The 17246-nt window shown below is 44.7% G+C and overlaps 1 protein-coding gene across 1 annotated transcript; it reads left to right on the forward strand.

Moving 5' to 3' along the window:
• Window positions 1-64: 64 nt before the first annotated feature.
• On the forward strand, window positions 65-3380 carry LOC146341610 (olfactory receptor 14A16-like). Its single transcript, XM_084807575.1, has 2 exons — window positions 65-98; window positions 2401-3380. The coding sequence occupies exons 1-2, from the start codon at window positions 65-67 to the stop codon at window positions 3378-3380; spliced, it is 1014 nt and encodes a 337-aa protein (XP_084663701.1).
• The last annotated feature ends 13866 nt before the right edge of the window (window positions 3381-17246 follow it).

Below are 17246 nucleotides of genomic sequence, written 5' to 3' on the forward strand. Positions count from 1 at the left end.
GGTGGTGGTTTATAAATCAGTTACAGGTGTCCGCTGGGTGGATTCTTACTTTCAAAAAAAGTACATGGTGAAGTGTGACTTCTCTTGTCACTCAATAGGTATGTTCCAACTGAAAATGGCTCCCCCTTACTGAGTTGGAAATTTAGACAAAAGAAGTGTACATTAACAGATGATCCTGCTGGGAAGAGACAGAAACAGAAAGAGAGGTGATTTCCATGGTGTGGCAAACAGAATTCAATCCACCATTAGCATATAGACAATTGGTACTATATGTTTCTTTCTAACCAGGCCACATGCTCCTAACAACATGTAGCGATGGGTCAAAATTTTGTTCAGTCCGCATTTGATGCTGACTTATGCAGTTTGTACCCTCAACCCCAGACCAAACTAGGGACTGGAACACATTCACCACCAGGAATCTGCACTTTCCTTTAATGCTGTGCTTAAATTATATCACTTTAAAAAAAATGCACAGACATAAATGTGCATATTTAATAATGTGCACAAATATGTAGATATTTGGGGAAATGTGCACAGCATTGCTTTATCCTATGGGTGGAGAATGCATTGCTAAAATGTCTGTAAAAGCATGTACATTTGGAAAAATACACAGAAAAAAAGTGTGACTTTATCTGCAGTTTTTTAAAAGCATAAACTGCAAATTGGTACAGAAATGGGACAGCATGGTATTTGCTGTGGAAATTAGGCAAACTTCTCAGAAATGGACTTGACAGAATTGCCCATCCCTAACAACAAAAATACATATTTAGTGCCTTGAATGGTCTCCTACCAATATTTTCTCACCTGAATAATGATTAATTTATTAATTTATTAATTAATTTATTCATTTCATTTCATTCCATTTCTGTACATCCCAATAGCCAAAGCATCCTTACCCAGCAAATATGGGCAAAGATACGTCTTTGCCCTTCTGCATCTCCAACATCAAAGACCCATTTGGATTTTTATTTTTATTTTGCAATTCCTTGCTGCTGAAAAGTTCATCCAAATGTCCAAGTAAAATATTGGAATGGAACCAAGGTCCATGTGTTCTAGCACCAAATTCAAAAGGCACATAAGTCATGTTTTACTCAGCTTTACCTTCTGTAAGCAACCCTTGGAACCAGTTGAAATAAATGAAAAGGATGCAAGGCAGGCAGCATGCAGTGTCATTGGGTCTAGAATCACATTGAAAAGATTTGCATGTGCCACCAGCCCCTATGCTTGCAGCATAAACATGCTAGCCCAGAGGCTTATGGTGTGTGAACACTAAGGCATAGGGGCTAATGCACATGTTAAAGGGCACATAGAACACTGCACATGGGAGTCCTTTTGCAAGCACCTCCATTAAATAAGTACCTGCTTTCTTTCCCCTTCTTATTTTTTTCTCTAAAAAATGATGTGCTTCCTTCACCCAGCAGTGAAGATAATCACACGGGCACAGCAATCTTATGGGGAGGGGAGCAGTCCATCCAGAGGGACCACCAATCCCTAAGACTAGTCTAATCCAGAGGGACCACTAATCCCTAAGGTTTTCACTGGCCACAGAAGAAGGGAGAATTAGGGGTTTTTTTTCCCCCCTTTAGCTCATTTCTTTGCTGCTGTGTATATTGTTTATTTACTTATGATTACATTTATATTCCACTTTCCCCCCCTCTTATGAGGAACCCAAGACAGCTTACATAGTCCTCCTCTCCATTTTATCATCACAACAAACCTGTAAATTAGATTAGGCTGAGAGTCAGTGACAGTGACTGTCCCAAAGTCACTCAGTGAGCTTCATGGCTGTGTGAGGACTAGAACCTAGATCTCCTGAGTCCCAGTCCAACACTCTAACCACTACACCACACTGGCTTTCAGTGTTCTCTTCCTCCATTAGTATTTTTATTATTATTTTCCTTCCTGTTGGTTCCAAGGGAGGGAAAGTAACTCCACGAGCTCAAGGACTAGTGTAGTGTTTTCCCCATTCCTTGCATGGCTCTGGGAAATGAAGGGGTTTGGCTTCTGTTAGTTCCAAACCCTCCCATGATCCATCCCTGGCACACACACACCAGAATGTGCCCTTTTGCCTTTACTATTGTTGAAGCAGCAATTGTGGAGCAGCCATAGTGGATAAAGCTTAGATGTCCATTTCAGTTGACTTTCCTTCTGATCCCCACATGGTGTAGAGTACAGGTGTGTATAAGGAATCTCCAAAGCACCCTGTGGTATGTTAGAAGCCCCCAAATACATTGTTTCTGAACTTTGAATTGTCAGATATTACAGGAACTAGCTGAGAAGATGGGTTATATAATCAGAATTGGCATCAGCAACAACAGCCACTACAACTTAATGTTTAATCAATAAACGAAGCTGATCCCCCCCCCCAACATTGTGTTTTCCTTGTGTTTCCTTCTCCAGGCACTATACAACAAACAACTGACTGCAACACATCCAACAATGTCTCCATTTCTGAGTTTCTTCTCCTGGAACTCTCAGATCTTCGTGAACTTCAGATTTTATACTTTGTAGTGTTCCTGGTATTGTACTTGGCCACTGTATCAGGAAACCTTCTCATCATCTCTGCAGTAGCCTTTGATCATCACCTAAAATCCCCCATGTACTTCTTTCTGATGAACTTGGCCATGCAAGACCTTGGCCAAGTGACAGTCATTATCCCCAAATCCATGGCCAATTCCCTCATAAATGACAGACACATTTCTTATTCTGGATGTGTTGCTCAAGTCCTCTTATTATTTTTCTTTTTATCATCCGATTTCTTCCTCCTCACAGTCATGGCCTATGATCGTTACATTGCCATTTGCAATCCGTTACATTATGAGATGGTGATGAACAGGCGAGCCTGCATTGAAATGGTTGCGAGTGTATGGATCAGTGGTCTTGTCTTTGGAATGCTACACACAGGTGGCACCTTTGCCACTCCTTTTTGTTCTAATGTTGTCAATCAGTTCTTCTGTGAAATTCCACAGTTACTTAAACTTTCCTGCTGGGAGGTAAATCTAATTGAAATTGGGGTTGTTCTGCTGAGTGGTATCATTGCATTAGGCTGCTTTATATTCATTGTTGTATCCTATGTGCAGATTTTCACGACAGTGTTAAGGATGCCGTCTGGTCAGGGAAGGCAAAAAGCCTTCTCAACCTGTCTTCCCCATCTCATTGTCTTCTCCATATTTGTGTTCAGTGGTTGGTTTTCCTATGTTAGCACCATCTCGAGCACCACATCACATCTGGACTTGGCCTTTGCTGTAATCTATACCATGGTCCCACCCTTGCTGAATCCAATGATTTACAGCATGAGGAACAAGGCATTCAAGATTGCCCTGTCAAAACTATTGCATTTCAGGAGCTCTTTAACATTTAAGGACTCTGCTTATACATAAGAGAAATCAGCATCTGATCCATTAAAGGATATCTCACAATAAACATATTACCCTTGTTTAATCCTCTTCAATGTGTAGATTCAGAAAGTGCTTAATTACAACTGTAGCAATTTAGGAAAGTCACTAAAATTATATCAGTGCATTTCTTGATGTAATCATGTTGGGGCCGACCAAGAGCAAGATGGATGGATGATATTCTGAAGGTGACGGACTTGACCTTGGGGGAGCTGGGGGTGGCGACGGCTAACAGGAAGCTCTGGCGTGGGCTGGTTCATAAAGTCACGAAGAGTCAGAAGCGACTGAACGAATAAACAACAAATTTCTTGATGTACAATCTTAAAGACTGTGTGATAGAGAAACTCAGGGCCCTCACTGTCTTCCAATGTATTGCTAACCATACATTTAGAAGGGTTTTAGAATTCTTAGTTCAGGGGTGCACAATTCACAGAGCAGGTTCTATAATGTGGGATGCACACAGCTGCCAGCTGGTCACAGGGCATCCTGTGAAGCTGGTGGGACCCCACCCACATTTCCCCACAGCCCAGCTGATCAGCTTGACAGTGGAGGGGGAAAAAAACAACAACACTGTTCCAGCATTGTTGTTGTTGTTGTTGTTGTTGTTACTTTCTACCACCTCATAGCCAAAGCTCTCAGGGTGGTTTACAGAACTTAAAACAGTAAAATATATACAAAGTTTAAAAGCCATTTACATAAAAGCACACAGAAATTATTCAGAAACAACATATAACTAAAAACAACTTTGAACTGTCAGTCATAAATAGTAGGGATGTATGAAAGTCACTTACCTTTCGCAGATTATGTTGATGGTGGGGGGGAGGCGCTCCATTCCTCCCCCCCAGGAATCCTCCATGGCCAGCTGTGCTCCGCAGCAGCTCTGCGGAGCAGCCAGCCAGGCCCAGCCAGGCCAGAGCTGTCCACAGCCGGATTTCCAGCCGCAGAGAGCTCTGGGTAAAAAAAAAAACAAAAAAACGCGTACGCAAATGGCAGCGGCTATGGCCGCCGCCATTTGCGTTCCTTATTTTTGCCATCTTAATTTACGTAAATATTTACGTAGACTATGACAGCAAAAATAAAGGGGAACGCAAAGAGCATAGCGGGCGCTATTTGCGTCCCTTTTTGATTCGACGTTTTAGCCTACGTAAATATTTACGTAGGCTCAAACGGAGAATCAAAAAGGGATACAAATAGCGCCCGCTACGCAAATAGTGCCCGCTATATTTGTATCCTACCCTATTATCATTAAAATCTCAGGGCAGTGTACAGATACTCTGCATATAAGTTAAATAAGCAGGGCGACAATATACAGCCTTGTTGTACTCCTTTCCCAATTTTGAACCAATTGGTTGTTCCATGTCTGGTTCTTACTGTTGCTTCTTGACCCTCGTACAGGTTTCTCAGGAGACAGGTAAGGTGGTCTGGTACTCCCATCTCTTTAAGAATTTGCCACAGTTTGTTGTGATCCACACACTCAAAGGCTTTAGCATAGTCAGTGAAGCAGAAATAGATGTTTTTCTGGAATTCTCTTGCTTTCTCCATGATCCAGCGAATGTTGGTGATTTGATCTCTAGTTCCTCTGCCTCTTCGAAACCCAGCTTGTACTTCCGGTAGTTCTCGGTTCGCATACTGCTGAAGCCTAGCTTGTAGGATTTTGAGCATCACCTTGCTGGCATGTGAAATGAGTGCTATTGTACGGTAATTTGAACATTCTTTGGCATTGCCCTTCTTTGGAATTGGAATGTAAACTGACCTTTTCCAGTCTTGTGGCCACTGTTGAGTGTTCCAAATTTGTTGGCATATTGAGTGCAGCACTTTAACAGCATCATCTTTTAGGATTTGAAATAGCTCAGCTGGAATACTGTCATCTCTGCTAGTTTTGTTGTTAGCAATGCTTCCTAAGACCCACTTGACTTCACTCTCGAGGATGTCCGGCTCAAGTTCAGTGACCGCACTATCATGGCTATCAGGGACATTCAGATCTTTCCTGTATAGTTCTTCTGTGTATTCTTTCCACCTCTTCTTATTCACATGTGCTTCTGTTAGGTCCTTGCCTTCTTTGTCCTTTATCATGCCTATCTTTGCACAAAACGTTCCCTTGAGATCTCCAATTTTCTTGAAAAGATCTCTAGTCTTTCCCATTGTATTATTTTCCTCAATTTCTTTGCATTGTTCATTTCAGGCCTTCTTGTCTCTCCTTGCTATTCTCTGGAAGTCTGCATTCAGTTGGATATATCTTCCCCTGTCTCCCTTGCTTTTCACTTGTTAGTGGAGATGGGTTAAAGAAGACACAGACAACAAACTTGGGTTGAAAATTGGGCCACATTTATTAAATACCTGCAAAGGGGTAACTACGATGGGCATCTAACTGTGTCAGTGGCTAGCTGGCACTACTTGGGCAAAAACATACCCAGCCTGAGGGGTGGCGGTGATCTCGCCATCCCTCCGGACTGCCCCTTCTGGGGGAGGTAGACCTTCCGGTGTCACCCCCAACCCGGTGCCGCACAACACCTGGATGAGTGAGTAGAAATGGTCTCCCAGGCAACCCTTATCCCCCCGCCGAGCCGCACAACTCATTCGGGGGGCCCTCAGGCGTCACCTGTCACCATAAGGTGCCTCTGCATGCACACCATCCCTACTTCCCTGTTTTTGCCCATCCTAGCCACCACAGGAGTCACGAGCCTAGAGTTTGTGAAACTCCCCCCACCTGCGCAGAAGAACTTCCAGCAGGCCCCTCTGCAGATCAGACAGAAATATGTTATTCACTAAATGAGACAGGCGGACACTGTCCTACCTGTAACTGTCCCTCCATGTCCACAGAATTCCCTGGCGGGTGTTGAATCCATCACCTCATTCACATGGCCATAAGCCATTTCTCTGTGCACTTTCAGATGTGCCCTGCTACTGGCAACGTCATTCCATTCCTTCCCATTGATTCACGGGAGCAGTGAGGGTTGCAATAGGCTACTTCTGGCCAGGTATGCCAGACCACCTGCATCTCAACCTGTTCGATCAGGTCCTCACTTGGCTTACAGCTGAAGTAATTCCTTCCAATGTGCAGCACCTGGACCTGCGGAGGAAGACTGACAAACTTTGGTGGGACAGAGTGAGGAGGGGACTCCCACCATATGCCACGTCTATGGAGCCACTGGATCTTAATGTGACGGGGTGACAGAAGCTGAAGTCTGAAGACGACATACACGCCCATCATGCAGCTCCAGACATCATAACTAGGGTTGGCGGAGAATTTCTCCACGAATCTTCGGGAGGCCGAGAACCGACGCATTCGGCCCCCCGAAAGTGTTGGGGAAATTCTCCGCCGGCCCCCCGCCCCCTCCCCGGGATGGGACTTACCTTCGGCGAATGTCCCTCTCGGTGGCGGGTCCTGGCGGCGGTTCGTCAGCAGTTTGTCGGGTGCGGGGGCGGCGGCCGGTCTCCTGACCGGCTGCCGTCGCCGCCATTGCAAAAGAAAAAAGTAAAGTTTAAAAAAAAAACACCACACCCGTGATAGGCTACGTAACGATTTACATAGCCTATCACAGCTAGATTTCTAAAGTCAGCCATGATAGGCTACGTAAATCGTCACATAGCCTATCACGGGTGACTTTGAAAAAGAAAAAAAAAGCGCGTACGCAAATTGCGGCGCCCATGGGGCGCCACCATTTGCGTTCATTATATTGGCACGTCTAGTCTACGTAAAGATTTACGTAGACTACGGCGAAAATAAGGGAACGCTATTTGCGTTGCCGTTATTTTCGCCGTAGTCTACGTAAATCTTTACGTAGACTAGACATGCCAAAATAAGGAACGCAAATGGCGGTCCCCATGGGAGCTGCCATTAGCGTACGTGCTTTTTTTTTTTTTTTTTCAAAGTCACCCATGATAGGCTACGTGACGATTTACATAGCCTATCATGGCTGACTTTGGAAATCTAGCTGTGATAGGCTACGTAAATCGTTACGTAGCCTATCACGGGTGTGTGTGTGTGTTGTTTTTTTTTACTTTTTTTTGCAGCTGGGTAGACGGGGCGCTCCTACCCGGCCTGAATTTCGCCAGCGAGGGATGGGGCGCCTCTCCCCGGGCCTGAATTTTGGCCGGGCGAGGCGGGGCACCTCCCCCCCCTCGCCTGAACTTTGGGGGGAGAAGCGAAGTGCCTCCCCCCCACCGCGAAGCAAGCTGCGGGACAAGGTAAGTCCCTTTCGTCCATCCCTAATCATAACGTGCCCATGTAAGAGCACCCGTACCGGCGTACGACGAGTCTGCTGGTCTAAGGAAGAAGCACATTAGGGCAAGCAAAGCGAAAGTTGCGTCAGGAAGAAGCGGATAACTCGCAAACGCAGGCCGAAATGCTGAGAAGCCCCATTTTCAAAATGTCGTAACATGCCTGAGAGAGAAATCTCCAGCGGCTGCCATGGAGACTGCTTCCATGTAACAACAGTGGGTTCTGAACTGCAAATTACCTAGGCATAGTGGGGTAAAGCTAATGCAGAAACTGCACAATTGCCCTTAAGTCAACAGTAAACCGTTGAATTGATAAAAACGGAGGCTGTTCCTCAGACCGGTGGCATTCCATAAAACCCGTAAGGTGCCACCAGAGCATAATCCGTTGACTTGCGTTTGGCCGTGGGCCACTGCCGTGCCCTTGCCGTACCGATCAGGTTGATCACCAAATATGTACATGGGTTACAATTGGCCAGATCTGTACCTTGAAGCAAATCAAGGCCCTCCGGGACGAGTCGGCCTTGTGAGCCCAGACCAACCCTGCATTCCGTTAAGGCTGCTACGTGGAACAGGGAAACATCTTATTAGAAAGCTCAAATGGAGGGCCATTACCCCCAGAGCCCGAAAGGGGTATCCGGCGAGAGAGGGTGGTTAATTTACTAATGCAGGCAAACATCTGTGCCCAACACTATCTTGCACGCCAAAATCTAAAATCTGACATGGAGTCAGTGAAACCCACCTTTGTGGGCCGAAGGCTAAATGGCCAGCTTGCGACTTATGGTCCCAAATAGTCTGTTGTTCCTTAAGGAGGCGTGAAGTTGTGGCCAATGATCTATAGATAAGGGCCATGAGTCCTATCGCTGAGGCTTTGCCTAATGCGCGGCACCCCCACCTGCTCTGTCGCAGGTGGATCCTGTATGGAGAGCCATGGAATGCAGGCTGGCATGCCTGGCTTCGTATCCCAGTCTCCCATAGTACTGCAAGGATGGGATCTGGTAATGGAGCACCCACGGGGCTAAGGCCCAGAAGATGTTGACCTAATTGCATGACAAGGCATTGACAATTGGGTTTGCCTAGGGATGTACGAAAGTCACTTACCTTTTCGCAGAGGTGCTTCGCGGTGGGGGGGAGGCACTTCGCTTCTCCCCCCGAAGTTCAGGCGAGGGGGGGGAGGCATCCCGCCTCGCCCGGCCGAAATTCAGGCCGGGGAGAAGCGCCCCGTCTCCCTGGCTGCGAAACAAAGTGTAAAACAAAAACAAAAACAAAAAAACCCATGATAGGCTATGTAACAATTAATGTAGCCTATCACGGCTAGATTTCCAAAGTCAGCCATGATAGGCTACGTAAATCGTTACGTAGCCTATCACGGGTGACTTTGGGGAAAAAAAAAAAAAAGGGCGTACGCAAATGGCGGCACTCTATGGGCGCTGCCATTTCCGTTCCTTATTTGGTCCCGGTAGCCTACGTAAAGATTTACGTAGACTACAGCGGATTTAGTTGCTTCCTCCTGTATAATGTTACAGACCTCCGTCCATAGTTCCTCAGGCACTCTGTCTCTCAGGTCTAATCCCTTAAATCTGTTCCTCACCTCCACTGTATATTCATAAGGGAGATGATTTAGGTCATACCTGAATGGTTTGGTGGTTTTATAAGGTAGTGCCTTGTACTGGGCCAGACCATTGCTCCATCCAGCCGAAGAGTGCCAACATTTCTCGGCAACAATGGCTCTCCAGGGTTTTCCAGGAGGATTCTTTAATAGCGTTGCCCTTATTTTCGCCGTAGTCTACGTAAACATTTACGTAGACTACAGCGACCAAATAAGGAACGGGAATGGCGGCTCCCTATGGGGGCCGCCATTATCTGTACGCGCTTTTTTTTTTTTTTAAGTCACCCGTGATAGGCTACGTGACGATTGACGTAGCCTATCATGGCTGACTTTGCAGATCTAGCCGTGATAGGCTACATTAATCGTTACGTAGCCTATCACGGGGGCGTTTTTTTTTTTCTTTTATTGGAATGGCGGCCGTGGCAGCCGGTTGAAAGACCGGCTGCCACTCCCGCCCTGCTCCAACACCCGCCGAACCACCGGCCGGACCCGCCGCCGGGAGGGACATTCGGCGAAGGTAAGTCCCGTCCCGGCGGGGGGTGCGGGGGCGGGGCGGTTCGGAGGATTTCTCCGAACCGCCCCGCGGACGGACGGTTGGCAGCGGACAGACCGGACCCAGCTGTTGGCAGGTAGGTTCCGTTCCAGGGAAACTTTGTGGGGTGGCAGAGGTGGGTGGTCCATTCCTCCACAGACTCTGAGGGGCCGGATTCTTTAGAATCCAGCCTCATTGGAGTCTGTGGCGGAATTCTCCACAATCCCTAAGTAAGATCTTGTTTCTTGCTATTACTTTCTTAATGCAATGTAGTGAAGATTCCTAACTCAATGGCAATTGGGACTCAAGCTGGTTGCAAGCCAAACTCATTTTTATAGTAGATATAATTATCTATCAAAAACTCCCTGGGTGCTCATGTGGGGGCAAGCGCATGAGCTCTGAGAGGTTCATTGTTTTGTGTTTTGCATTTTCTAAACCTTATTTCAGTGTTTAAAAAGTTATAATTTTAAAACTACAAAATTACAGAAATTGAACAATCGATGGTAAAGACAGCATTGTTTTAGGATTTAATTGTATCCCATAACCAATATTATATTTTGCACCTTAACAATTCAGCTCCAGCTGGTCTAAGGACTCCGCAGAGCCACCGGCCGGGGCCGCCCACAGCCAGACATCCAGCTGCTGGGCTGCACAGGGACGCAAATGGTGGCCGCCATAGCCATCGCCATTTGCCTCTGTGTCTTTAGCTGTGATATATTTACGTAGCCTATCATGGCTAAAGACATGGACACAAATGGCGGTGGCTAAGGCTGCTGCCATTTGCGTTCCTTCTTATTTCCATGATAGGCTACATAAGTATTTACATAGCCTATAATGGCCTCCACAGGGATGCAAATGGCGTCTCTGGGTTAGCCATGATAGGCTATGTAAATACTTAAGTAGCCTATCACGGCCTTTCGAAAGAGGCGAATGGCGGCTGCAGCCGCGGCTGCCATTCGAGGAGCACCAGAACGGCTGGCAAAGGTAGGCTCCATTCTGGGCCCATTGCGCGAGGTGGTGGGGTGGGTGACTTCATTCCGCCATGGATTCCGGGAGGCTGAATGCGCTGGCATTCTGCCTCCCTGGAATCCATGGCAGAATTCTCCAACATCCCTATGCAGATGAGACAGTCACTCTAAGGTACGGGTGCAAATGCACAACCCCATTGGCACTGAAGGCCATATTTGGTATTGTCTGTGGGGGTGGAGAGTAGGGATGCAAAGTATGCAATGCTTTAAAATGGTAAAGAAGAAAGCAGTGAACAAAATGGCTTTAGTCATTACTGAGGATTCTTGCTTCATCTTCATATGGTATGTGGCTGAATGAAATTCTTCCTCATCACTAACTGCTAGCACAGATAGTCTTTCTCAAAAAGGTAAGGACAAGATGATGAATTAAGCCTCCTGCATGACAATAAATTGATAAGAGAAGTTATTGTATCTCAAACTGAACCTTGTTGCTTAAGTTATTACCCAGACTTTCCTGAGACATCTACATATGCTATATGGGTGCCATGGTTGATGCCCCCCCACACATCTTTTTGGGTGGGATTTCAGGTTGTTACCAGAATGTAGGGGTGTCAGAGAATTTCTCACCGAAACTTCGGGGGGCCGAGTGCCAATGTATTCGGCCCCCTGAAGTAGTTTCGGGGAGAAATTCTCCGCACCCCCCCTGCCCCCTGCACCCCCCCCCCCGGGATGGGACTTACCTTTCCCGAATGTCGCTCCCGGTGGCGGGTCGCAGCGGCGGTTCGGCAGGGCTTCGACAGGGGCGGGGGCGGCAGCCGGTCTTTTGACCGGCTGCCGCCGCCGCCATTCCAAGAAAAGTAAAAAAAAAAAAAACCAGCCCCGTGATAGGCTACGTGACGATTAACGTAGCCTATCACAGCTAGATTTGCAAAGTCAGCCATGATAGGCTATGTAAATCATCACGTAGCCTATCACGGGTGACTTAAAAAAAAAAAGCGCGTACAGCTAATGGCGGCCCCCAGAGGGAGCCGCCATTCGCGTTCCTTATTTGGTCGCTGTAGTCTACGTAAAGATTTACGTAGACTACAGCGAAAATAAGGGCAACGCGAATGGCGGCTCCCTATGGGGGGCGCCATTTGCGTACGCACTTTTTTTTTTTAAGTCACCCATGATAGGCTACGTGACGATTAATCTAGCCTATCACGGCTGACTTTGCAGATCTAGCCGTGATAGGCTACGTAAATCGTCACGTAGCCTATCATTGGGGTGTTTTTTTTAAACTTTTTATTTCGCGGCCGGGCGAGGCGAGGTGCCTCCTCCTCGGCCTGAATTTCGGCCGGGTGAGGTGAGGCGCCTCCCCCCCGGCCTGAATTTCGGGGGGAGAAGCGAAGCGACTCCCCCCCACCGCGAAGCAAGCTGCGAGACGAGGTAAGTGACTTTCGAGCACTCCTACCAGAATGTATATAAGCTGTTCACTGCATGGAACAGCCCTAGACTGAGGAATGTCTCAAACCTACCACCACAACATCTTCCTTGGTGGTACTGCTGCTGGTATGGAGACTTGATTTTCTAAGGATGAAATATGTAGTGTGCGGTTTATATATGGCATTCACTTGGAGCACTGCCATGTAGAAGTTGTACAAAGCAATACTCACATAATATATGGCCCTTATTTGTCTCCCTAAAAAAGCAGCTTACGATCTCTACTTCTCTCACACCCAATTTAAATGAGATGATGAGCACACAGGAAGTTTTTGATCATACAAAGTCCCATTTGGACTAGCATCAGATTTAAAAGGTTCTTCAGCCATATGTTTCTGAATGTTGTATGTGTAGGAGACACGACGCAAGTTAAAAGCCACATGGAATTCTACACAGAGAGTCCTTTTAATTAGCTTTCATTTTCTCTGTTCTTATTTCATCTCTACAAAATGATGTGTTTCGTTCACAATCTGGATATTACCAGTGAAGACAATCATTCCAGAATATATTAAGATAAAAAAATCTAAACTTTTCAATATATATGAACTGGTTGCCTAGAATATGGGAGATTTTCAGGTGCTGGGCTGGGCTTTGGCAAATATTCAGAGAAGGCTACCACGAATGTATGGTTAGTTTCTCTCCATACTCCATGAAAAAGGTGCAACGGCCATGGGAGGGATTGTTTCTCCATCCATGTTTTAGTTTTTCCATTATTAATGTTTTTGTCTTTACTGATTGTGCCATGCTGAAAATATTTGTCACACACACACACACACACTCACCAACTCAGTTGGCATAAACCAACTCACACATGATGTTTTGGTTTATGCCAACTTGCTGTGACTATTCTGTGAAAGACATGGGTCCAATTCATGTATCAGAGAGCACTTCTGTTTCTAGATACATTAGACTTTGATGTAGATTATATCCAGTTGTGTTGTAAAAACTGTAGCTATAACATACACCTTTGAAGTTATAACAGGATTATCAGACCCATTGCAATCTCTCTCTCTCTCTCTCTCTCTCTCTCTCTCTCCCTCTCTCTCTCCCTCTCCCTCTCCCTCTCCCTCTCTCTCTCTTCTTTCTTTTGTAAACATAAATGCACCTTGATGTAAGTACCAGTACGTTGTGGTCATGGTCACCACCACTCATCGATTCAGCAGCAGATGCCAGTACATCTGCAAATATCTTTGCACATTATTTCCATTGAAATGAATGTTGGTTGTTGTTGTTGGTTGGTTATTTTATTTATTTATTACATTTATATCCCACCTTTTTTCCTCTAAGGAACTCAAGGCAGTGTATATAATCCTCCTCCTCCTCCATTTTATCCTCACAACAACTACCCTGTGAGGTAGGTTGCACTGAGAGTCTGTGACTGGCCCAAAGTCACCCAGTGAGCTTCCACGGCTGAGAGGGGAGTAGAACCCAGATCTCCTGACTCCCAGTCCAGGACTCTAGCCACTACACCACACTGGCTCTTGTTGTTGTTGTTGTTGTTGTTGTTGTTGATGATGATGATGATGATGATGTTTTAAAGGACAGTGTGTCCACAGTCCCATACCTAAAGCCTGTCACTAGATCAAGTATTACTGTCTAGTTATAATACTTATAATTATGAACAAACTATGATGGTAGATTCATATTCACATTCATATTCTGAGAATAGCTTACTCAAATGTATAGATGTGTACTGATCTTTTTGCTGCTTCATTGTGCACTCACTTCTTAGGGTTTTTTATCACCTAAAAGAGTGAATGCTCTTGTCAGTAGAAATCCTCTATGATGTTGATTTGAAAGCTCCATGTTTCTGACTAATAGGCCTTACCATGGTTTATGGCGAGGTAAGTCTGCACACAATTACAGCCATTAAATGTAATTCTGTACAAATTTAATCAAAATACAGAGGTGCACATTAGTTTATTTCTGGTCCATGTCACTTTCTGTTCCATCCCATTTCCACATTAATCTGCACCTTAAAAAAAAAAAAAAAACTGCACTAATCTTTGCATGTAGGTGTCTGCTAAAATATATAGTTAAACACACCCACCCCTCAAAATATGCATTTCCTAATGTATTTCCTCTCAACATTCACATTTTGAAATGTTTTCAGACATTTAAAATGCTGTGAACTGCATTACAACATTTGGAAAATGTGAAATCCTGTAGATAGCTGCACTCTGATCCACATATAAGGCCACACATTGATCCAAGAGGCACAGAACAGGTTGGTTTCTATTGAAACTGGCAAAGAGCCGATTCCTTACCTCAGAAGTGAACTCTATAGACTTATTCCCAAGTAAGTGTGCATAGGACCGTGCCCTCAATCTACAGAGAAACAATGAATTTGTAAATCCTGGAGATCTTGGGTAGGTAAGGTGACAAACCTCTGGTTTTTCAGAGAGTTTAAGATGGTATAGCAGAGGAATCCTTCCCCATGGTTATATATCTCTTTCTTTTCCCCACTGAAATCTGTGATCAAAACAGATTTTTTTCAGTACTAATTGGTTGAATCCAGATTTAGTCATACTTTAGTCATACTTGAAATCGATGGGACTTAAGTTATTCATCACTGACTTGAAATCTTGATTTCAGTGGATTTACTCCAAGCATACTTAAGTCTGGATCAAGTCCAGTGTCTCCAAAACCTGTGAACAAAGAGAAAAGTGGGATAGGTTTGAATATGTAGACCACAAGGAATTATGCCCCCTGTAATACCACCTGGCTTTCAACTCTGGGGAATCGGTGCATATTTCTTTTGTATTCTCCCTTGCACATATAGTGGCTATATTAATGGATGTAAAGTGCTTAGAGTGTCGACCTAGGACATTTATGGAATTTGTGTAACCACTGTGATTTCAGGTAATACAGGAACCAGGAGAACTGATTTTAAATACAATCATCATCATAACCAACTGTTGCAGTTTAACCTTCATTCAACAATCCTAACACACACACACACACACACACACACACACACGTGTTTTATTTAATCATTTATTTATTTACAACATTTGCATACTGCTCCACATCTAAACAGATTCCAAAGTGGTGAACAACAAGAGATAAAATGAATTAAAAAAGAATAAACATAATAAAACATAATACTAAAAGTATTCTTTAAAAACCAGAGTGCCAATAAAACTGAAGGCTGGTTAACCAAGGAAGGCTTCCTGGAAAAGAGCTGTTTTCAGGAGACACCAAAATGACCCAGTGTTGGCACCTGCCTGATTTCCAGAGGCAGGGATTTCCAGAGGATGAGAGCCACCACACTGAAGGCTCTTCTCCAGAGGGACTCCAGTTGGTCCATTGGTCCATGTGGGTCATTTTACTACCCTAAGCCATTTTCCAGTGTGTCCTGGGATGGTAAAAAGCCCCACAACCTCCAATATCTTACACTGTGAAGGTCAAACTTTAGGCAACCTTTGTTAATATTAAAAACTAATGTTTTGGGTCTTTTAGGGTGCTTTCCTAACCCCATAAGAAATCTGTCTCTATTGAAGAAAATGTTCCCCCATTGAAACCCCATGGCATGTGCAAACCTACTGGCACCCAGAGTACTTAAACCTATTTCCCCAGACCAGATTTCTTTGGAAAACCAATGGACCATTTTTACACCCCAGTATGTTGCTTGAGTTTGGGGCTTAAAGACACCCAATGGCAAAATCAATAGACACTTGGGATATTTTATGCCCCAGGTATGTGTTTGTTTTGGGAAGTCCTAAGAGGCTAACATTTGGGGATATCGTGCAGGTAACACAACAGTGTCAATGGAGGAGTATATTGTAAGTCTCCTTCTAGGTAAATTCTGCACTGTAAGTCCCATTTACCTTGGGGTAAATTTGTCACCCCACCTGATTGGAGGAGGGTTTTAATTATTTCACCAAATCAGACTGTAATTATTCATCATTTTACTTGTGCTTTCTTCTACAGACACAACATAACAGACAGCAAAATGTCCAACATGCCTCAGTTTCTCAGTTTCTCCTCCTGGGATTCTCAGAGGTTCGGGAACTGCAGATTCTACACTCTGTTGTGTTCCTGGTGTTGTATTTATTAGTTGTATTGGGACACCTTCTCATCATTTCTACAGTAGCTCTTGACCATCATCTAAATTCCCCCATGTGCTTCTTTCTGATGAACTTGGCTGTGCAAGACCTTGGCCAAGTGACAGTCATTATCCCCAAATCCATGGCTAATTCCCTTATGAATACCAGACACATTTCTTATTCTGGATGTATTGTTCAACTCCCTTTGTTTATTTTCTTTTTGTCATCCGATTTCTTCCTCCTCACAGTCATGGCCTATGATCGCTACATTGCCATTTGCAATCCGTTACATTATGAGATGGTGATGAACAGGAAAGCCTGCATTGAAATGCTTGCAAGTGTATGGATCAGTGGTCTTGTCTTTGGAATGCTAGACACAGGTGGCACCTTTGCCACTCCTTTTTGTTCTAATGTTGTCAATCAATTTTTCTGTGCAATCCCAGAGTTCCTTAAGCTCTCTTGCTGGGAGGTAAATCTAACTGAAATTGGGTTTGTTCTGCTGAGTGTTGTTATTGCACTAGGCTATATTCATTGTTGTAACTTATGTGCAGATTTTCACTATGGTGTTAAGGATGCCCTCTGTGCAAGGAAGGCAAAAAGCCTTCTCAACCTGTCTTCCCCATCTCATTGTCTTCTCCATATTTGAGTTCAGTGGTTGGTTTTCCTATCTGTGTACCATTTCTAACACCACATCACATCTGGACTTGGCCTTTGCTGTAATCTATACTATGGTCCCACCCTTGCTGAATCCAGTGATTTACAGCATGTGGAACAAGGAGTTCAAGAGTGCCCTATCAAAAATATTGTGTTTGGGGAACTCTTCTAATATTTAAAGAAGTGCCCATACATCCAAGAAAGCATACCAGGGTCTTGTCCAATAAAGCTTGATAAATACATTATTCTTGACATTGTCACAGAACTCTGCTCTTTCTTCCATCCAAACCATTTCTTTAATGGATTGGATCCAGACTTAAGCACATGCAACTAAACTGG

Source organism: Heloderma suspectum, chromosome 6 (genome assembly GCF_057233095.1).
Source record: "Heloderma suspectum isolate Gila_16-S chromosome 6, 16-S_ref, whole genome shotgun sequence".
Taxonomy (NCBI): domain Eukaryota; kingdom Metazoa; phylum Chordata; class Lepidosauria; order Squamata; family Helodermatidae; genus Heloderma; species Heloderma suspectum.

What these genes read in the sequence shown, in the direction of transcription:
- LOC146341610 (XM_084807575.1), top strand. Translation starts at nt 65, where the DNA reads ATGGTGAAGTGTGACTTCTCTTGTCACTCAATAG. An exon ending in CTTCTCTTGTCACTCAATAG is followed by an intron (nt 99 to 2,400) that starts GTATGTTCCAAC and finishes TTCCTTCTCCAG; the next exon opens with GCACTATACAACAAACAACT.